Source organism: Somniosus microcephalus, chromosome 2 (assembly GCF_052327205.1).
Source record: "Somniosus microcephalus isolate GS21.2 chromosome 2, FLI_Smic_1.0, whole genome shotgun sequence".
NCBI classification, from domain to species: Eukaryota; Metazoa; Chordata; class Chondrichthyes; order Squaliformes; family Somniosidae; genus Somniosus; species Somniosus microcephalus.
The window spans coordinates 388,130,359-388,157,408 of NC_140988.1; the positions used below are offsets into that span (position 1 = coordinate 388,130,359).

The window sequence follows — 27,050 nt, forward strand, 5'->3', positions numbered from 1 at the left end:
GTCTTCGGAACTACTGTCCGTCATCTTTTGTACTTTCTTGTACGGTTCCTTAGTAGCCTTTTTGTTGTCGCTGGTCTTCTTCCCAGACCTGCAAACTCGTGCAATGTGTCCCATCTTCCCGCATTGCCTGCATATTTTGTCTTTCGACCAGTAGTCATTCTGGTCATGGTTAGTTCTGCCGCAGTGATAACATTTTGCAAATCCCCGTGTCATTTCGTGGGTGCCGTATTCCTGTGGTTTTTGTTGAATTTCTGCAGCTCCCCTGGCTGCTGCTTCATACGATACTGCCACGCTGAAAGCCTTATCTAGCGTCAGCTCTTTCTCAGAGAGTAACTTCTTCCGTGTTCCTTCGCTCAGGAGTCCACAGACAAATTTGTCCCGTAGGGTATCTGCCAGTCCTGCTCCGAACTGGCAGTGCTTTGATAGCTTGCGTAGTTCCGTAAGGTACTCAGCATTGCTCTCATCTTTATGCTGAGTTCTCCTGTGGAATTTAAATCTTTCTGCTATCAACAGTGGTGCAGGGTTTAGGTGTTCCTGTAGGACAGCAACAATTTCGTTAAAACTCTTGGCCTTCGGTTTGGCTGGAGTAATCAGGTCCCGCAATAGGCCGTACATTCTAGCACCCATTAAGTTTAGCAATATCGATGCCTTTTTCTCCTCCGCTATTTCGTTTGCCTCGAAATATACCTCGACTCTTTCCACATACGTGGTCCAGTCCTCTCTTGTATTATCAAAAGCAGTGATACAGCCAGTCTTCGGCATCTTGCAAATCTAAAATGGCGCCTCCCGCGCTTTGCCTTCTTCCCCGATTTAACAAAATGGCGCCTCCCGCGCTTTGCCTTCTTCCCTGCTGATTAAGATGGCGCCTCCCGCGCTTTGCCTTCTTCCCCGCTGTTGTTAGCGCTGCTTTCCGCGGTTTCTTGCGCGTTTAATATATATTTTTTAAAATTATTTTCCCGTCGTGGAACAACCCTGTGGGACTCTTGCCTCCCTCTTCGCGGGTCTATACGCAGCCCGGCTTCGTAGCACTGGCCGCGCCCTGTCTGCTCCACCCTCTCTCTTCCTGACAATGCTGCTCGGCCCCGTTGCAAACCACGCGCTCGAGTTCGCGACCGCCGCAGCCCAGGAAGGATCAGTGCACTACCTGCCACCAGCCCGATTAGCTGAAGCACCGTCGACAGGAACCAGGCCCCGCTTCCGACAGCTTCTCCAGCAATCTTCAACTCCGCAACACAGGGCGGATGCCCACGGTCAACGCCCGTTTCTACTGCTTCTTACTTTCTTTTCTTTCTGGCCTCGACCTCTGCTCACTTCGCTGTAGGAATGGATCCCAGGAGGTGGTGCAGACTGTAGGTAGGTTCATATCTGCTCGTCGCCAGTATTACGTCCGTGAATGATTGAGACACGGACAGCAGGAGTGGAACAAAATAAGTCTTTACTGATGGAAGTCAATAGTGAAACTGTAAACAACAGAGGCTCACTAGCACCTTTTATACAGGGGTGGTCACTGCCGGTACTGCAGTCTGAGACCAGTTATTCTCTTAAAGGTACATACACAACAGCACCCTCTCTAGTGCAATCACACCTTTCCTGTAATGTGGTGACCAGAACTGCATGCAGTACTCACTCTTGCTGAGGCCTAACTAGTGTTTTATACAGTTGAAGCATAATCCCCCTGCTCTTGTATTCTATACCACGGCTAATAAAGGCAAGCATTCCGTATGCCTTCTTAAGCACCTTATCTACCTGGCCTGCTACCTTCAGGGATCTGTGGACATGCACTCCAAGTCCCTTTGTTCCTCTACACTATTCAGTGTCCTACCATTTAATGTGTATTCCCTTTCCTTGTTAGCCCTCCCAAAATGCATTACCTCACACTTCTCCGGATTGAATTCCATTTGCCACTGTTCTGCCCACCTGACCAATTTATTGATATCTTCCTGCAGTCTACAGCTTCCTTCTTCAGTATCAACCACACAGCCGATTTTAGTATCATCTGCAAACTTCTTAATCATACCCCCTATATTCAAGTCAAGATCATTGATATATACCACAAAAAGCAAGGGACCTAGTACTGAGCCCTGCGGAACCCCACTGGAAACAGCCTTCCAGTCACAAAAACACCCATCAACCATTAACCTCTGCTTCCTGTCTCTGAGCCAGTTTTGAATCCAACTTGACACTTGCCCTGGATCCCATGGGCTTTTAACTTCCTGACCAGTCTGCCATGTGGAACCTTCTCAAAAGCCTCGCTAAAGTCCATATACACTACATCAAATGCACTACCCTCATCTCCCTTCCGTGTTAGCTCCTCAAAAAATTCAATCACGTTTGTCAGACACGACCTTCCCTTAACAAATCTGTGCTGACTATCCTTGATTAATCCGTGTCTTTCTAAATGAAGATTTATCCTGTCCTTCAGAATTCTTTCCAATACTTTTCTCACCACCGAGGTTAGGCTGGCTGGCCTGTAATTACTCGGTCTATCCTTTTCTACCTTTTTAAACAAGGGTACCACATTAGCAGTCCTCCAGTCCTCCGGCACCACACCTGAAGCCAGAGAGGATTGAAAAATGATGGTCAGGGCCTCTGCTATTTCCGCTTTTGCTTCGCTTAACAGCCTGGGATACATTTCATCCAGGCCTGGTGGGCGACTCAAGATCAAGGGGGCATAACCTTAAAATTAGAGCTAGGCCGTTCAGGGGCGATGCCAGGAAACACTGCTTCACACAAATGGTCGAGGAAATCTGCAACTCTCTCCCCAAAAAGACTGTTGAAACATAGAAGATAGGAGCAGGAGTAGGCCATTCGGCCCCTGATCATCCAAATTCAGTACCCTGTCCCTGCCTTCTCTCCATATCCCTTGATCCCTTTAGCCTTAAGAAATATATCCAACTCCTTCTTGAATATATTTAATGAATTGGCCTCTACTGCCTTCTGTGGTAGAGAATTCCACAGGTTCACCGCTCTCTGGGTGAAGAAATTCCTCCTCATCTCTGGCCTAAATGGCTTACCCCTTATCCTTAGACTGTGACCCCTGGTTCTGGACTCCCCGACCATCGGGAACATCCTTCCTGCATCTAGTCTGTCTAGTCCTGTTAGAATTTTATAAGTTTCAATGAGATCCCCTCTCATTCTTCTAAACTCCAGTGAGTACAAGCCCAATTGACCCAATCTCTCCTCATACGTCATTCCTGCCATCCCAGGTATCAGCCTGGTGAATCTTCGCTGCACTCCTTCCATGGCAAGAACATCCTTCCTCAGATAAGGCGACCAAAACTGCACACAATACTCAAGATGTGGTCTCACCAAGGCCCTGTACAACTGCAGCAAGACATCCTTGTTCCTGTACTCAAACCCTCTCGCTATGAAGGCCAACATACCATTTGCCTTCTTAACCGCCTGCTGCACCTGCATGCTTACCTTCAGCGACTGGTGCTCAAGGACACCCAGGTCTCATTGCACTTCCCCTTCTCCCAATCTATTGCCATTCAGATAATAATCTGCCTTCCTGTTTTTGACACCAAAGTGGATAACCTCGCATTTATCCACATTATATTGCATCTGCCATGCTTCTGCCCAATCACCCAACCTGTCCAAATCATACTGGAGTTTCTCGGCATCCTCCTCACAGCTCACATGCCCACTCAGCTTTGTGTCGTCTGCAAACTTGGAGATATTACATCTAGTTCCCTCGTCCAGATCATGAATATATATTGTGAATAGCTGGGGTCCAAGGACCGATCCCTGCAGTACCCCACTAGTCACTGCCTGCCACTCGGAAAAAGAGCCGTTTATTCCAACTCTTTGCTTTCTGTCTGCCAACCAGTTCTCTATCCAAGTCAATACCTTGCCCCCAATCCCATGTGCCTTAACTTTACACGCTAATCTCTTATGCGGGACCTTATCGAAAGCCTTTTGAAAGTCCAAATACACCACATCCACTGGTTCTCCCTTATCTATTTTACCAGTTACATCCTCAAAAAATTCCAATAGATTAGTCAAGCACAATTTACCTTTTGCAAATCCATGTTGATTTTGTCTGATCCTATCACTGTTTTCCAGGTGCTCTGCTATTACATCTTTTATAATGGACTCTAGCATTTTCCCCACTACCGATGTCAGGCTTACCGGTCTGTAATTCCCCGTTTTCTCTCTATTTTCTCTCTACCACCTTTTTTGAATAGTCGGGTAAAATTAACTGCCCACCAATCCATGGGTACTGTTCCAGAGTCTATTGAATTTTGGAAGATGACCAGCAATGCATCTACTATTTTTAGGGCCACTTCCTTAAGTACCCTAGGATGTAGATTATCAGGCCCTGGGGATTTATCGGCCTTCAATCCCGTCAATTTCCCTAACACCATTTCCCTACAAATACTGATTTCTATCGGTTCCTCCCTTTCATTAGACCCTATGTTCCCCGACATCTCTGGGAGGTTATTTGTGTCCTCGTTTGTGAAGACAGAACAAAAGTGTGTATTTAATTGGTCAGCCATTTCTTTGTTCCCCATTATAAATTGAGACTGGTGTCAATTGAAAATTTCACTACTGAGATTGATAGTTTTTTTTTTTGGCAAGCACATGAAAGATTACAGAACCAATGTGTGTAGATGGAGTTAAGAACATAAAAAGAAGCAAGTGTAGGCCATTCGGCCCTTCAAGCCTGCTTCGCCATTCAGTAAGATCGTGGCTGATCGACCTCAACTCCACCTTCCTGCACTATCCCCATATCCCTTGGTCCCTTCGCTTATTCTCCAATAATCTATCGATCTCTGTCTTGAATATACTTAACGACTGAGCATCCACAGCCCTCTGGGGTGGAGAATTCCAAAGATTCACCACCCTCTGAGTGAAGAAATCTCTCCTCATCTCAGTCCTAATTGGCCGACCCTTTATTCTGAGACTGTGACCTCTAGTTCTAGATTTCCCAGCCAGGGGAAACATCCTCCCAGCATCTACCCTGTCAAGCTCCATGAGAAATTTATGTTTCAATAAGACCACCTCTGATTCTTCTAATCTCTAGGGATTATAGACCTAATCTACTCAATCTCTCGATGTAGGACAATCCTCCCCATCCCAGGAAGCAGTCTAGTGAATCTTCATTGCACTCCCTTTAAGGTACAGAATGTTCTCTGGGTGGGGGACTTCAATGTCCATCACCAAGAATGGCTCGGTAGCACCACTACTGACCGAGCTGGCCGAGTCCTGAATGACATAGCTGCCAGACTGGCCCTCCGGCAGGTGGTGAGAGAACCAACACGAATGATCTCATCCTCACCAATCTACCTGTCGCAGATGCATCTGTCCATGACAGTATTGGTAGCAGTGACCACCACACAGTCATTGCGGAGACGAAGACCTGCCTTCACATTGAGGACACCCTCCATCGCGTTGTGAGGCACTACCACCATGTTAACTGGGACAGAGGTTAAACTGACTGGCCTGTAGTTGCTGGGTTTATCCTTACACCCTTTTTTGAATAAGGGTGTAACATTTACAATTCTCCAGTCCTCTGGCACCAGCCCCGTATACAAGGAGGACTGGAAGATTATGACCAGTACCTTTGCAATTTCCACCTTTACTTCCCTCAGCATCCTAGGATGCATCCCATCCGGTCCTGGTGACTTATCTACTTTAATACAGCGAGCCTTTCTAGTACCTGCTCCTTATCAATTTTTATTCCATCCAGTATCTCAACTACCTCCTCTTCCACTGTGACTTTGGCAGCATTTTCTTCCTTGGTAAAGACAGATGCAAAGTACCCATTTAGTAACTCGGCAATACCCTCTGGCACCATGTATTGGTCTCCATTTTGGTCCCTTTTCAAATTTCTCCACTATGATTAAAAATTACAATTACAACTAGAATCCCCAACCAGTGGAAATAGTTTCTCTCTATAGAAACATAGAAGCTAGGAGCAGGAGTAGGCCATTCGGCCCCTCGAGCCTGCTCCGCCATTTAATGAGATCATGGCTGATCATCCAAACTCAGTACCCTGTCCCTGCTTTCTCCCCATATCCCTTGATCCCTTTAGCTTAAGAAATATATCTAACTCCTTCTTGAATATATTTAATAAGTTGGCCTCAACTGCCTTCTGAGGTAGAGAATTCCACAGGTTCACCACTCTCTGGGTAAAGAAATTCCTCCTCATCTCAGTCCTAAATGGCTTACCCCTTATCCTTAGACTGTGATCCCTGGTTCTGGACTCCCCTGCCATCGGGAACATCCTTCCTGCATCTAGTCTGTCTAGTCCTGTTAGAATTTTATAAGTTTCAATCAGATCCCCTCTCATTCTTCTAAACTCCAGCGAATATAAGCCTAATTGACCCAATCTCTCTTCATACGTCATTCCTGCCATCCCTGGTGAATCTTCGCTGCACTCCTTCCATGGCAAGAACATCCTTCCTCAGATAAGGCGACCAAAACTGCACACAATACTCAAGATGTGGTCTCACCAAGGCCCTGTACAACTGCAGCAAGACATCCTTGCTCCTATACTCGAATCTTCTCGCTATGAAGGCCAACATACCATTTGCCTTCTTAACCGCCTGCTGCACCTGCACGCTTATCTTCAGCGACTGGTGCACAAGGACACCCAGGTCTCGTTGCACTTCCCCTTTTCCCAATCTATGGCCGTTCAGATAATAATCTGCCTTCCTGTTTTTGCCACCAAAGTGGATAACCTCGCATTTATCCACATTATACTGCATCTGCCATGCATCTGCCCAATCACCCAACCTGTCCAAATCGTACTGGAGGTTCTCTGCATCCTCCTCACAGCACACACGCCCACCTAGCTTTGTGTCGTCTGCAAACTTGGCGATATTACATCTAGTTCCCTTGTCTAGATCATTAATATATATTGTGACTAGCTGGGGTCCTAGCACCGATCCCTGCGGCACCCCACTAGTCACTGCCTTCCACTCGGAAAAAGACCCGTTTATTCCAACTCTTTGCTTCCTGTCTGCCAACCATGCATCTGCCCAATCACCCAACCTGCCCAAATCTACCCTATCTGTTCCCCTTAATATCCTGAAAACTTTGATCAGATCACCCCTTAACCTTCTAAATTCTAGGGAATACAACCCTAATTTGTGTAATCTCTCATAATTTAACCTCTGGTGTCCAGGTATCATTCTGCACTCCCTCCAAGACCAATATATCCTTCCTAAGGTGTGGTGCCAGAACTGCTCACAGTGCTCCAGGTGTGGTCTAACCAGGGCTTTGTACAGCTGCAGCATAACTTCTACCCCCTTGTATTCTGGTCCTCTAGATATAAAGGCCAGCATTCCAGTTCCTTTTTGATTATTTTCTCTACCTGTTCATGACATTTTAATGATCGATGTATCTGAAATCCAAGTCTCTCGGACATCCACTGTTTTTACCTTTTCACCATTTAGAAAGTACCCTGTTCTATTCTTTCTAGGTCCAAAGTGGATGACCTCACATTTGCTTACATTGAAATCCATTTGCCACAGTTTTGCCCATTCACTTAATCTGTCGCTATCCCTTTGTAATTTTATGCTTCCATCTACACCGCCTACAATGCTGCCTATCTTTGTGTCATCGGCAAAATTGGATCTGTGACTTTCTATGCCATCATCTAAGTCATTAATAAATACTGTGAATAGTTGAGGCCCCAACACAGATCCCTGCGGGACACCACTAGTCACATCCTGCCAATTAGAGTACCTGCCCATTATCCCCACTCTCTGTCTCCTGTCATTCAGCCAATTTCATAACCAGGTCATTAATTTGCCCTCAATTACATGGGCTTCTACCTTCGATAACAGTCTCTTGTGTGGGACTTTATCAAATTCCTCCTGGAAGTCCATATAAATAACATCCATAGACATTCCCCTGTCCAATTCTTTAGTCACCTCTTCAAAAAATTCAATCAGGTTCATCAGGCGTGACCTGCTTTTCACAAATCCATGCTGGCTCTCTCTGATCAACTGAAACTTTTCAAGGTGTTCAATCACCCGATCCTTAATTATAGACTCTAGCAATTTCCCGACAACAGGTGTTAGGGAATTATAGACCAGTTAGCCTGGTTTCCCCCTCTCGCCATTCTTAAAAAGCGGAGTGACATGTGCGATTTCCCAATCTTATGGGATGGTTCCTGAATCTAGTGAACTTTGGAAGATTATAGTTCGGGAATCTGCAATGTGCTCACCGACTTCCTTTAAAACCCTGGGATGGAAACCATCTGGCCCTGGGGAATTGTCACTCTTTAGTATCATTATTTTGTTCATTACTCTTATTTTGCTTACGTTAATTTTATTGAGTACCTTTCCCCGACTCAATATTACTTTCCATTGGGATTTCCGGCATGCTATCATCCTCCTTCTACTGTAAATACTGACGCAAAGTAATTCTTCAACATGTCTGCCATTTCCCCATTGTCATTGACAATATCACCGCTTTCAGTTTAAGGGGCCAACACTGCTCCTGACCACCCTCTTTCTCCTAATGTAACTGTAAAAATTCTTTGTATTGTTTTTGATATCCCTTGCAAGTTGTGTGCAGTTTTGGTCACTTTATCGGAGGAAGGATGTTCCTGCCATGGAAGGAGTGCAGCGAAGATTCACCAGGCTGATACCTGGGACGGCAGGAATGACGTATGAGGAGAGATTGGGCTTATACTCGCTGGAGTTTAGAAGAGTGAGAGGGGATCTCATTGAAACTTAAAAAATTCTAACAGGACTAGACAGACTAGATGCAGGAAGGATGTTCCTGATGGCGGGGGAGTCCAGAACCAGGGGTCACAGTCTAAGGATAAGGGGTAAGCCATTTAGGACTGAGATGAGGAGGAATTTCTTCACCCAGAGAGTGGTGAACCTGTGGAATTCTCTGCCACAGAAGGCAGTAGAGGCCAATTCATTAAATATATTCAAGAAGAAGTTGGATATATTTCTTAAGGCTAAAGGGATCAAGGGATATGGGGAGAAGGCAGGGACAGGGTACTGAGTTTGGATGATCAGCCATGATCTCATTGAATGGCGGAGCAGGCTCGAGGGGCCGAATGGCCTACTCCTGCTCCTATCTTCTATGTTGAGAGGGTAGATGCAGGGAGGATGTTTCCCCTGGCTGGGGAGTCTAGAACCAGGGGGTCACAGTCTCAGAATAAGGGGTCGGCCATTTAGGACTGAGATGAAGTGAAATTTCTTCACTCAGAGGGTGGTGAATCTTTTGAATTCTCTACCCCAGAGGGCTGTGGAGGTTCCATTGTTGAGTATATTCAAGACCGAGATCGATAGATTTTTGAATATTAAGGGAATCAAGGGATATGGGGATAGTTCAGGAAAGTGGAGATGAGGTAGAAGATCAGCCATGATCTTATTGAATGGTGGAGCAGGCTCGAGGGGCCAAGTGGCCGACTCCTGCTCCTATTACTTATGTTCTTAGACTAGAAAAGCTTGGGTTGCTAAGGGGAGATTTCTTGGAGGTGTTCAAAATCATGAAGGGTTTTGGATGTCCAGTGACAAGTGAGCCTGTAACCAGGGGACACAGCTTTAAGGTGATTGGTTGAAGAACCAGAGGGGAGCGGAGGTGAATGCTCTGCCTGAACGGGTGGTGGAAGCAGATCCAATGGTAACTTTCAAAAAGGAATTGGATAAATACTTGAAATGGAAAATTTGCAGGGCTATGGGGAAAGAGCTGGGGAGTTGGACAAATTCGATAGCTCTTTCAAAGAGCCGGCACCGACACGATGGGCTGAATGGTCTCCATGCCATTGTTCTTTGCATGTTGCCTATTTCTGGGTATTGGGGCACTGGGTGTGTGTGTGCGAAGTGTGTGGTACAGGGGAAGCAGTGGTGGGTTATATTTAAACACTTCCTTTCCTTGGAGCTTTTTTCTGATTATTTGTGTTCAATTGCAGGGGTCCAAAATACCATCTCTTGGCTCATACCAGCCTCTCTCTCGCAGCAATCCACGATAGTTTCCGGACACAGAGCCTTAGTATCGTAGGAAACGGTATGTGTAGTATTTCTCTCTGTTACATTTATACCTTATCTCTGTCTCTCTCACCATCTTCATTTCTAATTTTCTCTGTCTAGCGCTCTATCTGTATCATGTCTCTCTCAATCCCTCCCTCTATCTGCTTCATTCTCCCTGTCTCTTTCATCATCTCTCAATCTTTATATCCATCTCCCAATTCTCACTCTCTAGAATCAAAGAAATTACAGCGCAGTAATCCCATTGTGTCAGTGCCGGCTGAAAAAGAGCTATCCCGCCTAATCCCACGTTCCAACACTTGGTCCGAGGTCTTGTAGGTTACGGCACCTCAAGTGCATTTCCAAGCACTTTTTAAACATGATGAGGGTTTCTGCCTCACCACTCTTTCAGGTAATGAGTTCCAGACCTGCATCACCCTCTGGGTGGGAATAGTTCTCCTCAACTCCCCTCTCAACCTTCTACCAATTACTTTAAATCTATGCCCCCTGGTTATTTTTGTTTTATTCATTCACGGGATGTGGGTGTCGCTGGCAAATCCAACATTTATTGCCCATCCCTATACAACTGCGTGTCTCGCTGGGCCATTTCAGAGGGCAGTTAAGAGTCAACCACATTGCTGTGGGTCTGGAGTCACAAATAGGCCAGACCGGGTAAGGACGGCAGATTTCCTTCCCTGAAGGACATTAGTGAACCAGGTGGGTTTTTACAACAATCCAGTAGTTTCGTGGTCACCTTTACTGATACTAGCTTTTTATTCCAGATTTATTTAGTTAACTGCATTTAAATTCCCCAGCTGCCGTGGTGGGATTTGAACTTGTGTCTTGTGGATCATTCATCCAGGCCTCTGAATTACTAGTCCAGTAACATAAGCACTATGCTACCGTTCCTGACCTCTCTGCTAAGGGAATTAAGTCATAAGAACATAAGAATTAGGAGCGGGAGTAGGCCATACGGCTTGTCGAGCCTGCTCCGTTATTCAATAAGATCACGGCTGACCTTCCACCTGAATTCCACTTTCCCGCCCAACCCCCATATCCCTTGATTCCCCTAGAGTCCAAAAATCTATCGATCTCAGCCTTGAATATGCTCAACGACTCAGCATTCACAGCCCGTTAGGGTAGAGAATTCCAAAGATTCACAACCGTCTGAGTGAAGAAATTCCTCATCTCAGTCTTAAATGGCCAACCCTTTATCACAGAAATCACAGAAACCCCACAGTGCAGATAGAGGCCATTTCGGCCCATCGAGCCTGCACCGACACATATCCCACCCGATCCCCGTAACCCCTACACCAACACACATCCCACCCTATCCCCGTAACCCCACGCATTTAATCCCCCTAACACTAAGGGTCAATTTATCATAGCCAATCAACCTAACCCGCACATCTTTGGACTGTGGGAGGAAACCGGAGCACCCGGAGAAAACCCACGCAAACACGGGGAGAATGTGCAAACTCCACACAGTCACCCGAGGCCAGATTCTGAGACTATGCCCCCTACTTCTCGACCATCCCGCCAAGGGAAACAACCTCTCGCGATCTAGCCTGTGAACCCCCCTCAGAATCTTATATATTTCAATGAGATCACCTCTCATTCTTCTAAACTCCAGAAACTGTAGGTGCTTCCTATCCGCTCTATCTCAGTCCCTCATCATTTTATTCACCTCAATAAGTCTCCCCTCAGCCTCCTCTATTCCAAAGAAAACAACCCCAGCTGATCCAATCTTTCATTACAGCTGAAATTCTCCAGTCCTGGCTAAGGTAGATTGGAAAAATAGATTCAAAGGTATGGCGATAGATAAGCAGTGACTAGCATTTAAAAAAATATTTTATAATTCTCAACAAAAATACATTCCATTGAGAAACAAAAACTCCACAGGAAAAGTGATCCAACCATGGCTAACTAAAAAAGTTAAGGATAGCATTAGATTGAATGTTGCAAAGAATAATAGTAAGCCTGAGGACTGGGAGAGTTTCAGAAACCAGCAAAGGTTGACCAAAAAATAAATAAAAAGGGAAAAAATAGAATATGAGAGAAAACTAGCAAGAAATATAAAAGCAGATTGTAAGAGCTTCTACAAGTATGTAAAAAGGAAGAGAGTAGCAAAAGTAAACATTGGTCCCTTAGAGGCTGAGACAGGAGAAATTATTATGGGGAATAAGGAAATGGCAGAAACGTTAAACAAATATTTTGTATCTGTCTTCACAGTAGAAGACATAAAAAGCATTCCAAAAATGGTGGGGAACCAAGGGTCTAATGAGGGTGAGGAACTTAACGTAATTAATATAAGTACTAGAGAAACTGATGGGACTAAAAGCCTGACGGCCTACATCCTAGGGTTCGAAAACAGGTGGCGGAAGAGATAGTGGATGCATTGGTTTTGATCTTCCAAAATTCCCTAGATTCTGGAATGGTCCCAACGGATTGGAAGGTCGCAAATGTAACACTGCTATTCAAGAAAGGAGGGAGAGAGAAAACAGGGAACTACAGGCCAGTTAGCCTGACATCAGTCGTCGGGAAGATGCTGGAATCCATTGTTAAGGAAGTGGTATCAGGGCACTGAGAAAATCATAACATGATTAGGCAGAGTCAACATGGTTTTATGAAAGGGAAATCGTGTTTGACAAATTTATTAGAGTTTTTTGAGGATGTAACTAGCAGGGTAGATAAAGGGGAACCAGTGGATGTAGTATATTTGGATTTCCAAAAGGCATTCGATAAGGTGCCACATAAAAGATTATTACACAAGATTAGGGCTCATGGAGTTGGGGGTAATATAGTAGCATGAATAGAGGATTGGTTAATGGACAGAAAACAGAGAGTAGGGATAAATGGATCTTTTTCAGGTTAGCAGGCTGTAACTAGTGGGGTGCCGCAAGGATCAGTGTTGGGGCCTCGGCTATTTACAATCTATATTAATGACCGAGATGAAGGGACTGAGTGTAATGTATTCAAATTTGCTGCTGATACAAAGCTAGGTGGGACAGTAAGCTGTGAGGAGAACACAGAGTCTGTAAAGGGATATAGATAGACTAAGTGAGTGGGCAGTAAGGTGGCAGATGGAGTATAATGTAGGGAAATGTGAGGTTATTCACTTTGGTAGGAAGAATAGAAAAACAGAATATTTTTTAAATGGTGAGAAACTTTCAAATGTTGGTGTTCAGAGAGATTTGGGTGTCCTCGTGCAAGAAACACAGAAAGCTAGCGTGCAGGTACAGCAAGCAATAAGGAAGGCAAATGGCCTGTTGGCCTTTATTGCAAGGGGGTTGGAGTATAAGAGTGAGGAAGTCTTGCTGCAATTGTACAGGGCCTTGGTGAGACCATACCTGGAGTACTGGGCACAGTTTTGGTCTCCTTATCTAAGGAAGGATATACTTGCCTTGGAGGCGGTGCAACGAAGGTTCACTAGATTGATTCCTGGGATGAGAGGGCTGTCCTATGAGGTGAGATTGTGTAGAATGGGCCGATACTCTCTGGAGTTTAGAAGAATGAGAGGTGATCTCATTGAAACATACAAGATTCTGAAGGGGATTGTGTAAGCTTTTTATTTCGACTTTCATTAAATCAACAGCAAGACCAATTCTTTTGAAACAATTTGGAATAAGTTTATTAAACACACACACTCATGCAAGTTTATTAAACACACACACTCATGCACATCCAAACAATAGCCTACTGGTATTTATGGACTCTACTCGATTACAACACGTAAGGTGATGGGTTAGATTTTCAGAGACTTGTACTTCCCTGAGTCAAGCAGCCTACTGTCAACAAGGGCAGATGTCGATGACGAAGTCCAACACCGCCTTCAGTGTGCCAGTGCAGCCTTCGGTCACCTGAGGAAGAGAGTGTTTGAAGACCAGGACCTCAAACCCGGCACTAAGCTCATGGTCTACAGAGCAGTAGTGATACCCGCCCTGCTCTATGCTTCAGAGACACGGACCATGTACAGCAGGCACCTCAAAGCACTGGAGAGGTACCACCAATGCTGCCTCCGCAAGATCTTGCAAATCCATTGGCAGGATAGGCGCACCAACGTCAGTGTTCTCGCTCAGGCCAATATCCCCAGCATCGAAGCTTTGACCACCCTCGATCAGCTCCGATGGACGGGCCACATCGTCTGCATGCCCGATACGAGACTCCCAAAACAAGCGCTCTACTCGGAGCTCCGACACGGCAAGAGAGCCCCAGGTGGGCAGAGGAAACGCTTCAAGGACACCCTCAAAGCCTTCTTGAAAAAGTGCAACATCCCCACCGACACCTGGGAATCCCTGGTCCAAGACCGCAGAAAGTGGAGAAGAAGCATCCAAGAAGGCGGCGAACACCTCGAGTCTCTTCGCCGGGAGCAGGCGGAAGCCAAGCGCAGGCAACGCAAGGAGCGCACGTCAACCCAAGCACCCAAGCACCCGCCCCTTCAACCACCGTCTGCCCCACCTGTGACCGAGTCTGTAGGTCATGCATTGGACTCATCAGTCACCTGAGAACTCATTTTTAATGTGGGAGCAAGTCATCCTCGGTTCCGAGGGACTGCTGATGAAGAAGAAGCATCATCTTTCTTTCTACATCTATCAACCACACGGCCAATTTTTGTATCATCTGCAAACTTCTTAATCATGCCCTCTACATGGAAGTCCATCGCGTTCCTCCTTCCTTCTTCCTATGGACCCACAGCGAAGAATCACTGAAAAGACTACACGATAACATCAACAAATTCCATCCCACCATCAAACTCACCATGGACTACTCCTCAGAATCGGTTTCATTCTTGGACACACGAATCTCCATCAAAGACAGACACCTCAGCACTTCACTCTACCGCAAGCCCACGGACAACCTCACGATGCTCCACTTCTCCAGCTTCCACCCTAACCACGTTAAAGAAGCCATCCCCTATGGACAAGCCCTGCCAATACACAGGATCTGCTCAGACGAGGAGGAACGCGATGGACACCTACAGACGCTGAAAGACGCCCTCGTAAGAACGGGATATGACGCTCGACTCGTCGATCGACAGTTCCGACGGGCCACAGCAAAAAATTGCATAGACCTCCTCAGAAGACAAACACGGGACACAACCAACAGAGTACCCTTCGTCGTCCAGTACTTCCCTGGAGCGGAGAAACTACGCCATGTTCTTCACAGCCTTCAACATGTCATCAATGACGATGAACACCTCACTAAGGCCATCCCCACGCCTCCACTACTCGCCCTCAAACAGACCATCGTTCGCAGCAAATTACCCAGCTTTCAGGAGAACAGCGACCACGATACCACACAACCCTGCCACAGCAACCTCTGCAAGACATGCCAGATCATCAACACCGATACCATCATCACAGGTGAGGACACCACCCACCAGGTACATGGTACATACTCATGTGACTCGGCCAATGTTGTCTACCTCATACGTTGCAGGAAAAGATGCCCCGGAGCATGGTACACCAGCGAGACCATGCAGACACTGCGACAACGGATGAACGGACACTGAACAACAGTCGCCAGGCAGGAGTGTTCCCTCCCAGTCGGGGAACACTTCAGCAGTCAAGGACATTCAGCCTCCGATCTTCGGGTAAGCATTCTCCAAGGCGGCCTTCGAGACACACGACAACGCAAAATCGTTGAGCAGAAACTGATAGCCAAGTTCCGCACTCATGAGGACGGCCTCAACCGGGATCTTAGGTTCATGTCACGCTACTTGTAACCCCACCTGACATAGGGTCATCCAGACTTGAGTCGTCGTTGGATTGTTCTCTCTACACAGATGCGGCCGGACCTGCTGTGATTTCCAGCAAAAAAACTTTTTTGTCTGTTTTTTGTTTTTCATACAGACCCCAGCATCTGCAACATTTGACCCCTTGTGACCCCACCTCATTGTTCTTTGATATAATGTTTTCCTGACTGACCTCTTTGGACACCATTCACACCTTTGATTGCTGTGATTATCTCTGCCGAGGTGTGATAAATGGCAGTTAGAAAGATTACCTGTAAACATCTGACATTATTCTCTGACTATATAAGCTGTGTCTTTATGCATCTCTCCACTTCACCTGACGGAGGAGCAGCGCTCCGAAAGCTTGTGATTTCAAATAAAACTGTTGGACTATAACTTGGTGTTGTGTGATTGCTTACATTTGTCCACCCCAGTCCAACACCAGCATCTCCACATCATTGCTGAAAGGGTGGTAGAGGCAGGAACCCTAACCACATTTAAAAAGTACTTGGATGTGCATTTGGGATGCTGTAACCTGCAGGGCTACGGACCAAGAGCTGGGAAGTGGGATTAGGCTGGAGAGCTCTTTGTTGGCCGGCGCGGACACGATGGGCCGAATGGCCTCCTTCCGTGCTGTAACTTTCTATGATTCTAGATAGAGAATATGATGAAGCAGAAAAAGAGTGCGTATGACAGATGTCAGGTTGCAAATACATCTGAGAATCAGGCTACATATAGAAAGGTCAGAGGAGAGGCGAAAAAGAATATATTAGGGGCAAAGAGAGGGTATGAGAATAGAATGGCAGCCAACATAAAAGGTAATCCAAATGTCTTCTGTAGGCATATAAATAGTAAAAGGGTAGTAAGAGAAGGGGTGGGGCCGATTAGGGACCAAAAAGGAGACCTATGCATGGAGACAGAGAGTATGGCTGAGGTACGAAACAAGTACAGGAAACGATTTTTTATCCGGGACCGGCGTGGTGCCGGTTGATCAAAAAGTCCGGATTACAGAGAGGTATATTTACCAAGGTGCGAGAGCCCCGTACACGGCCACAGGTGCAGGAGCCCCGGTTACACGGCACTTGTGCAGGAGCCCCGGTTACACGGCACTTGTGCAGGAGTCCCGGTTACACGGCCACTGATCCAGGCATCGCTGTTGCACGGCCACAGGTGCAGGAACCCCGGTTACACGGCCACAGATCCAGGAACCCCGGTTACGCGGCCACAGATCCAGGAACCCCGGTTACACGGCCACTAATATATAGTAAAACTTACCTGAACCTACTCCTGAATTTTGCCGGTTAAGAGAGATTTCCGGCTATTTAGGTGCCGGGTAAGAGAGAGTTTCCTGTACTTTGCGTCCGTCTTCATGAAGGAAGAGGATGCTACCAAAGTCATAGTGAAGGAGGAGGTAGTGGGGATACTGGATGGGATAAAAATTGATAGAGGAGGTATAAATCACCTGGAGCGGATGGGATGCATCCTAGGATGCTGAGAATTGAAGGAGGAAATCGCGTAGGTACTTGCCATAATATTCCAATCCTCCTTAGATAAGGGAGTGGTGCCAGAGGACTGGAGAATTGCAAATGTTAAACCATTGTTCAAAAAACGGAGTAAATCTAAACCCAGCAACTACAGGCCAGTTAGTTTGACCTCGGTGGTGGGGACGCTTTTAGAAACAGTAATCAGGGACAAAATCAACAGTCACTTGGGCAAGTGTGGATTAATTAAGGAAAGCCAGTGCATATTTTTTAAAGGCAAATTGTGTTTAACTAACTTGATTGCATTTTTTGATGAGGTAACAGAGAGGATTGATGAGGGTACTGCAGTTGTCGTATTGTACATGGATTTCCAAAAGGTGTTCGACAAAGTGCCACATAATAGGCTTGCCAGCATAGTTGAAGCCCATGGAATAAAAGGGACAGTGGCAGCATGGATACAGAATTGGCTAAGTGACAGGAAACAGAGAGTAGTGGTGAACGGTTGTTTTTCGGACTGGAGGAAGGTATACAGTGGCGTTCCCCAGGGGTTGGTTTTAGGACCACTGCTTTTCTTGATAAACTAAATGGTACAATCCTAAAGTGGATGCACAAACAGAGAGACCTGGGGGTGTGTGTGCACAAATTGGCAGGGCAGGTTGAGAAAGAAGTTAAAAAGGCTTACGGGATCCTGGGCTTCATGAATAGAGGTATAGAATACAAAAGTGTGGAAATTATGATGAACATGTATAAATCACTGGTTCGGCCCCAACTGGAGTACTGTGTCCAATTCTGGGCACCACACTTTAGGAAGGATGTGAAGGCCTTAGAGAGGGTGCAGAAAAGATTTATGAGAATGAGTCCAGGGATGAGGGACTTCAGTTACATGGATAGACTGGAGAAGCTGGGGTTGTTCTCCTTAGAGCAGAGAAGGTTGGGAGGAGATTTGATAGAGGTGTTCATAATCATGAGGGGTCTGGACAGAGTAGATAGAGGGAAACTGTTCCCATTGGCAGAAGGGTCGAGAACCAGAGGACACAGATTTAAGGTGATTGGGAAAAGAACCAAAGGCGACATAAGAAAAAGTTTTTTACGCAGCGAGTGGTTAGAATCTGGAATGCACTGCCTGAAAGGGTGGTGGAGGGAGATTCAATCATCGCTTTCAAAAGTGAGTTGGATAAGTGTCTGAAGGAAAGAAATTTGCAGGGCTACGGGGAAAGGACAGGGAGTGGGACCAGCTGAAGTGCTCTTGCAGAGAGCCGGCACGGGCTCGACGGGCCGAATGGCCGCCTTCATGCTATGATTCTGAGTATTTTTGTAAGGTAATGGGGAGGGTTGACGAAGGCAATGCGGTTGATGTAGTTTACATGGATTTCCAAAAGGAGTTTGATAAAGTGCCACATAAGAGCGGACCTGGGAGTGGAGCAGTGAGCGCGGCGAGTTTAAAAGCGGCGGCATCAGCGAGGCCCGACCTGAGCGGAGCTGGGAGTGGAGCAACGAGCGCGGCGAGTTTAAAAGCGACGGCATCAGCGAGGCCCGACCAGAGCGGACCTGGGAGTGGAGCAGCGAGCGCAGCGAGTTTAAAAGCGGCGGCATCAGCGAGGCCCGACCAGAGTGGACCTGGGAGTGGAACGGCGAGTTTAAAAGCGGTGGCATCAGCGAGACCCAACCAGAGCGGACCTGGGAGTGGAGCAGCGAGCGCGGCGAGTTTAAAAGCGGCGGCATCAGTGAGGCCCGACCAGAGCGGACCTGGGAGTGGAGCAGCGAGCGCGGCGAGTTTAAAAGCGGTGGCATCAGTGAGGCCCGACCAGAGCGGACCTGGGAGTGGAGCAGCGAGCGCGGAGAGTTTAAAAGCGACGGCATCAGTGAGGCCCGACCAGAGCGGACCTGGGAGTGGAGCAGCGAGCGCGGCGAGTTTAAAAGCGGCAGCATCAGCGAGGCCCGACCAGAGCGGACCTGGGAGTGGAGCAGCGAGCGTGGAGAGTTTAAAAGCAGCGGCATCAGCGAGGCCTAACCAGAGCGGACCTGGGAGTGGAGCAGCGAGCGCGACGAGTTTAAAAGTGGCGGCATCAGCGAGGCTTACCAATTCAGCTGCGGGAGAGAGAGGTAAAAAGTAATCAAAGTGTGATGTCACCAGGAAGCAGGTAAGTGATTGGTTGGTGAGTATTTCTTTTTTAAACTTCAACTCTGGTTACTAAGGTCTCTCTGGTGTAGCAGGGACTGTTGGTAAACCATTTAACTGTAGAGTAATTAGTGGGATTGATTGATTTAATTTAAATTCAATTAATTAAAGGGTAAGTCATGGCAGGACAGCCCGGCCACGTGGTATGCTCCTCCTGCGATATGTGGGAACTCCGGGACACTTCCTGTGTCCCTGACAACTACGTGTGCAGGAAGTGCATCCAGCTGCAGCTACTGACAGACCGCATTGCGGCACTGGAGCTGCGATTGGATGCATACTGGAGCGTTCACGATGCTCAGGACGTCGTGAATAGCACGTTTACAGAGTTGAACAGGCAGAAAGGGAATGGGTGACCAACAGGAAGAGTACTAGGCACAGGCAGGTAGTGCAGGGGTCCCCTGTGGACATCCCCCTCTCAAACAGATACACCACTTTGAGTGCTGTTGGGGGGGATGGCTTATCAGAGGAAAGCAGCAGCAGCCAACTTCCTGGCACCAGGGGTGGCTCTGCTGCACAGGACAGGAGGAAAAAGAGGGGTAGAGCTATAGTAATACGGGATTCTATTGTAAGGGGAATAGATAGGCATTTCTGCGGCCGCAAACGAGACTCCAGGATGGTGTGTTGCCTCCCTGGTGCAAGGGTCAAGGATGTCTCCGAGCGGCTGCAGAACATCTTGGAAGGGGAGGGTGAACAGCCAGTTGTCGTGGTGCATATAGGCACCAACGATATAGGTAAAAAGTGGGATGAGGTCCTAAAAGCTGAATATAGGGAGTTAGGAGGTAAATTAAAAAATAGGACCTCAAAGGTAGTAATCTCAGGATTGCTACCAGTGCCACGTGCTAGTCAGAGTAGAAATAGAAGGATATTTCAGATGAATACGTGGCTAGAGGAATGGTGCAACGGGGAGGGATTCAAGTTCCTGGGACATTGGAACCGATTCTGGGGGAGGTGGGACAAGTTCAAACCGTACGGTTTGCACCTGGGCAGGGCTGGAACCGATGTCCTAGGGGGAGTGTTTGCTAGTGCTCTGGGGGAGGGTTTAACTAAAATGGCAGGGGGTTGGGAACCTGAGCAGGGAGACAGAGGAAAGGGAAACAAGGATAAAAGCAAAAGATAGGAAGGAGAAAAACAAAAGTGGCAGTCAGAGAAATCAACGGTTTAAATCAAACGTGGCCACAGTAAATAATCATTCTAATAGGTCTAAGAGCATTAAAAAAACAAGCCTGAAGGCTTTGTGTCTTAATGCGAGGAGCATTCGTAATAAGGTGGATGAATTGGCTGCGCAAATAGAGGTAAACGAATATGATTTGGTTGGGATTACGGAAACATGGCTCAAGGATGGCCAAGGCTGGGAACTCAACATCCAGGGGTATTCGATATTCAGGAAAGATAGGCAAAAAGGAAAGGGAGGTGGGGTAGCATTACTGGTTAAAGAAGGGATTAGCACAATTGTAAGGAAGGATATTAGCTCTGATGATGTGGAATCTGTATGGGTAGAATTGAGAAATACTAAGGGGCAGAAAACGTTTAGTGGGAGTGGTATATAGACCTCCAAACAGTAAGGCGGAGGTTGGGGATGGCATTAAAAGGGAAATTAAAGAAGCGTGCAATAAGGACACAGCAGTCATCATGGGTGACTTTAATATACATATAGATTGGGCTAACTAAATTAGTAACAATACTGTGGAGGAGGAATTCCTGGAGTGTTTACGGGATGGTTTCCTGGACCAATATGTCGAGAAACCAACCAGAGATTAGGCCATCTTAGACTGGGTATTATGTAACGAGAAAGGATTAATTAGCAATCTTGTTGTACGAGGCCCCTTGGGTTGGAGCGATCATAATATGCTTGAATTCTTCATTAAGATGGAGAATGAAGTAGTTGACTCAGAGACTAGGGTCCTAAATTTAAATAAAGGAAACTACGATGGCCTGAGGCGCAAGTTGGGTAGGATTGATTGGGGAAGGTCACTCAAAGGGTTGACGGTGGATAGGCAATGGCAAACATTCAAAGACCAAATGGATGAACTACAGAATTTGTTCATCCCAGTTTGGCATAAAAATAAAACAAAGAAGGTGACTCAACCGTGGCTAACAAGGGAAGTTAGGGATAGCATAAGATCCAAGGAGAGGACATATAAATTGGCCAGAAAAAGCAATAATCCTGAGGATTGGGAGCAGTTTAGGATTCAACAAAGGAGGACAAAGGGATTAATTAAGAAGGGGAAAATAGAATATGAGAGTAAACTTTCAGGGAACATAAAAACTGACTGTAAAAGCTTTTATAGATATGTGAAGAGAAAAAGATTGGTGAAGTCAAGCATAGGTCCCTTGCAGTCAGAATCAGAGTAATTTAAAATGGGGAACAAAGATATTGCATACCAACTAAATACATATTTTGGTTCTGCCTTCACAAAGGAGGACACAAATAACCTCCCAGAGATGCCGGGGAACATAGGGTCTGATGAAAGGGTGGAACTGAAAGAAGTCAGTGTTTGTAGGGAAATGGTGTTAGGAAAATTGATGGGACTGAAGGCCGATAAATCCCCAGGGCCTGATAATCTACATCCTAGGGTACTTAAGGAAGTGGCCCTAGAAATAGTAGATGCATTGCTGATCATCTTCCAGAACTCGATAGACTCTGGAACAGTACCCATTGATTGGAGGGTAGCTAATGTTACCCCACTATTCAAAAAAGGTGGTAGAGAGAAAATGGGGAATTACAGACCGAGCCTGACATCGCTAGTGGGGAAAATGCTAGAGTCCATTATAAAAGATGTAATAGCAGAGCACTTGGAAAGCAGTGACCGGATCGGACAAAGTCAACATGGATTTACAAAAGGTAAATCGTGCTTGACTAATCTACTGGAATTTTTTGAGGATGTAACTGGTAAAATAGATAAGGGAGAACCAGTAGATGTGGTGTATTTGGACAGGTTGGGTGATTGGGCAGAAACATGGCAAATGCACTATAATGTGGATAAATGTGAGGTTATCCACTTTGGTGGCAAAAACAGGAAGGCAGATTATTATTTGAATGGCAATAGATTGGGAGAAGGGGAAGTGCAAAGGGACCTGGGTGTTCTTGTACACCAGTCGCTGAAGGTAAGCATGCAGGTGCAGCAGGCGGTTAAGAAGGCAAATGGTATGTTGGCCTTCGTAGCAAGAGGGTTCGAGTACAGGAACAAGGATGTCTTGCTGCAGTTGTACAGGGCCTTGGTGAGACCGCACCTTGAGTATTGTGTGCAGTTTTGGTCGCCTTATCTTAGGAAGGACGTTCTTGCCATGGAAGGAGTGCAGCGAAGATTCACCAGGCTGATACCTGGGATGGCATGAATGTTGTATGAGGAGAGATTGTGTCGATTGGGCTTGTACTCACTGTATAACATGGTTGAATTCCATATTCAATTAAAGGGTGAGAAGGTTGGATCTCAAACAAGCGTGCTGAGCTTGAATAAAGGCGACTATGAAGGTATGAGAGCGGAATTGATTAGAGTGGACTGGGAAAATAGATTAAAGGGTAAGACGGTACATGATCAGTGGTGTACATTTAAGGAGTTATTTTACAACGTCCAAAAAAAATATATTCCACTGAGGAAAAAAGGGTGTAAAAGAAAAGATAGCCATCCGTGGCTAAGTAAAGTAATTAAGGATAGTATCCGACTAAAAACAAGGGCATATAAGGTAGCCAAATCTAGTGGGAGGATGGAAGATTGGGAAGTCTTTAAAAGACAGCAAAAAATAACTCAAAGATTGATTAAGAAAGGGAAGATAGATTATGAAAGTAAATTAGCAAAAAATATAAAAACAGACAGAAAAAGTTTCTATAGTTATATAAAAAGAAAAAGGGTGGCTAAAGTAAATGTTGGTCCCTTAGAGGATGAGACCGGGAAATTAATGGTGGGAAACATGGAGTTGGCAAAAACGCTGAACAATTATTTTGTATCAGTCTTTATGGTAGAGGACACTAAGAATATCCCAACACTGGACAAACAGGGAGCTCTAGGGGGGGAGGAACTAAATACAATTAAAATCACTAAGGAAGTGGTACTTGGTAAAATAATGGGACTCAAGGCGGATAAATCCCCTGGACCTGATGGCTTGCATCCTAGCGTCTTGAGGGAAGTGGCAGTAGGGATTGTGGATGCATTGGTAATAATTTTCCAAAACACCCTGGACTCAGCAAAGGTCCCGGCAGATTGGAAAACTGCTAATGTAACACCCTTATTTAAAAAGGGTAGTAGGCAGAAGGCTGGAAACTATAGACCTGTTAGCCTAACATCTGTGGTTGGTAATATGTTAGGGTCCATTATTAAGGAGACAGTAACGGGACATTTGGATAAACATAATTTAATAGGACAAACTCAGCATGGTTTCATGAAGGGGAAGTCATGCTTGACAAATTTGCTTGAGTTTTTTGAGGAAGTAACATACAGGGTGGATAAAGGGGAACCAGTGGACGTAGTGTATTTAGACTTCCAAAAGGCATTTGACAAGGTGCCACACAAAAGATTATTGCTCAAGATAAAAAATCACGGGATTGGGGGTAATATTCTGGCGTGGGTGGAGGATTGGCTCTCTAACAGAAAGCAGAGAGTTGGGATAAATGGTTTGTTCTCAGATTGGCAACCAGTAACTAGTGGTGTTCCGCAGGGGTCAGTGCTGGGTCCCCAACTCTTTACAATCTATATTAACGATTTGGAGGAGGGGACCGAGTGTAACATATCAAAGTTTGCAGATGATACAAAGATGGGACGGAAAGTAGTGAGTGAGGAGGACATAAAAAAACCTGCAAAGGGACATAGAACAGGCTAAGTAACTGGGCAGAGATTTGGCAGATGGAATACAATACTGGAAAGTGTGAGGTTATGCACTTTGGCAGGAAAAATCATAGAGCAAGTTATTATCTTAATGGCAAGAAACTGGAAAGTACTGTAGTACAAAGGGATCTGGGGGTCCTGGTGCACGAAACTCAAAAAGTTAGTATGCAGGTGCAGCAAGCGATCAAGAAAGCCAATGGAATGTTGGCTTTTATTGCTAGGGGGATGGAATATAAAAACAGGGAGGTATTGCTGCAGTTGTACAAGGTATTGGTGAGACTGCACCTGGAATACTGCATACAGTTTTGGTGTCCATACTTAAGAAAAGACATACTTGCTCTCGAGTCAGTACAAAGAAGTTTCACTCGGTTAATCCCGGGGATGAGGGGGTGGTCATATGAGGAGAGGTTGAGTAGATTGGGACTCTACTCATTGGAGTTCAGAAGAATGAGAGGCGATCTTATTGAAACATATAAGATTGTGAAGGGGCTTAATCGGGTGGATGCGGTGAGGATGTTCCCGATGATGGGTGAAACTAGAACTAGGGGGCATAGTCTTAAAATAAGAGGCTGCTCTTTCAAAACTGAGATGAGGAGAAACTTCTTCACTCAGAGGGCGGTGGGTTTGTGGAGTTTGCTGCCCCAGAAGGCTGTGGAAGCTACATCATTAAATAAATTTAAAACAGAAATAGATAGTTTCCTAGAAGTAAAGGGAATTAAGGGTTACGGGGAGCGGGCAGGAAATTGGACATGAGTCTAGGTTCGGAATGGTCATGGCCCTGTGGGTAGTGGAGTGGGCCCAGGGGCCGTGTAGCCTTGTTCTGCTCCTACTTCTTGTGTTCTAATTCTGTGTTAGATTTCAGGAGATGGTTTTATTCCTGTTCCTGGCTGGGGTGGAGATCGTCTTTACAGAAGGTAAGTACTGTAGAAAATATAGGGACAGAGTGATCTCCTGGAAGAATTTCGATCGCCTAGATGGGTCGGAGAGGAATTTCCCAGATTTTTTTCTCCCAAATTGGCCATTGCGTCTTTATCTGGTTTTTCGCCTCCCGGGAGATCACATGGGTTCGGGTGGATGGAGAGTGATAAAAGATTTGAGGTTAGGATCAGATCAGCCATGATCTTATTGAATGGTGGAGCAGGCTCGAGGGGCCGATTGGCCTACTCCTGCTCTTATTTCTTATGTTCTTATGGAGTTTAGAAGATTGAGAGGGGATCTCATCGAACCTATAAAATTCTGTCAGGCCTGGAGAGACTAGATGCAGGAAGGATGTTTCTGATGGCCGGGGAGTCCAGAACCAGGGGTCATAGTCTAAGGATAAGGGGTAAGCCATTTAGGACTGAAATGAGGAGGAATTTCTTCACCCAGAGAGTGGTGAACCTGTGGAATTCTCTGCCACAGAGGGCGGTGGAGGCCAGCTCATTAAATACATTCAAGAAGGAGTTGGATATATTTCTTAAGGCTAAAGGGATCAAGGTATATGGGGAAAAGGCAGGGACTGGGTACTGAATTTGGACGATCAGCCATGATCTCATTGAATGGCGGAGCAGGCTTGAGCGGCTGAATGGCCGACTCCTGCTCCTATCTTCTATGTTAATAGGCTTGCCAGCAAAGTTGAAGCCCATGGAATAAAAGGGACAGAGAGTCGTGGTGACGGTTGTTTTTAGACTGGAGGAAGGTAAACCGTGACGTTCCCCAGGGGTCGGTACTCGGACCACTGCGTTTCTCGATATATGTTAATGACTTGGATTTGGGAATACAGTGCACGATTTCAAAATTTGCAGATGACACAAAACTTAGAAGTTTTATTTTACTCGCTTATGGGATGTGGGCGTCACTGGCAAGGCCAGCATTTATTGCCCATCCCTAGTTGCCCTTGCGAAGGTGGTGGTGAGCCGCCGCCTTGAACCACTGCAGTCCATGTGGTGAAGATGCTCCCACAGTGCTGTTAGGTTCCAGGATTTTGACCCAGCGACAATGAAGGATCGGCCGATATACTTCTAAGTCAGGATGGTGCGTGACTTGGATGGAACTTGGAGGTGGTGGTGTTTCCATGAGCCTGCTGCCCTTGTCCTTCTAGGTGGAAGAGGTTGCAGGTTTGGGAGGTGCTGCTGAAGAAGCCTTGGTGAGTTGCTGCAGTGCATCTTGTAGATGGTACACACTGCAGCCACGGTGCGCCGGTGGTGGAGGGAGTGAATGTTTAATGTGATGGATGAGGTGCCAATCAAACGGGCTGCTTTGTCCTGGATGGTGTCGAGCTTCTTGAGTGTTGTTGGAGCTGCACTCATCCAGGCAAGTGGAGAGTATTCCATCACACTCCTGCCTTGTGCCTTGTAGATGGTGGAAAGGTTTTGGGGAGTTAGGAGTTGAGACACTCGCCGCAGAATACCCAGCCTCTGACCTGCTCATGTAGCCACGGTGTGGAGATGCCGGAGTTGAACTGGGGTGGACAAATGTAAGAAGTCACACGACACCAGGTTATAGTCCAACAGCTTTATTTGAAATCACAAGCTTTCGGAGCGCTGCTCCTTCTTCAGGTGAAGTGGAGAAATGCATAAAGACACAGCTTATATAGTCAGAGAATCATGTCAGATGTTTACAGGTAACCTTTCCAACTGCCATTTATCACACCTCGGCAGAGAGATAATCACAGCAGTCAAAGGTGTGAATGGTGTCCAAACAGGTCAGTCAGGGAAACATTATATCAAAGAACAATGAGGTGGGGTCACAAGGGGTCAAATATTGCAGATGCTGGGGTCTGTATGAAAAACAAAAAAACAGACGAAAAACATTTTTTTTGGCTGGAAATCACAGCAGGTCCGGCCACATCTGTGTAGAGAGAACAAGCCAATGTCGACTCGAGTCTGGATGACCCTGCATCAGGTGGGGTTACAT

At 46.2% G+C, this 27,050-nt stretch overlaps 1 protein-coding gene across 3 annotated transcripts in view; it reads left to right on the forward strand.

Annotated features, from left to right (window-relative positions):
• Positions 1-27,050, forward strand: part of rtkna (rhotekin a) — a 303,025-nt gene that overhangs the window by 90,761 nt on the left and 185,214 nt on the right. For all 3 annotated transcript variants that reach the window (XM_085976431.1, XM_085976433.1, XM_085976432.1), the window contains one exon: positions 9,887-9,981. In XM_085976431.1, coding sequence (XP_085832557.1) covers positions 9,887-9,981 — 95 coding nt within the window. The remainder of the gene's footprint in view (positions 1-9,886; positions 9,982-27,050) is intronic.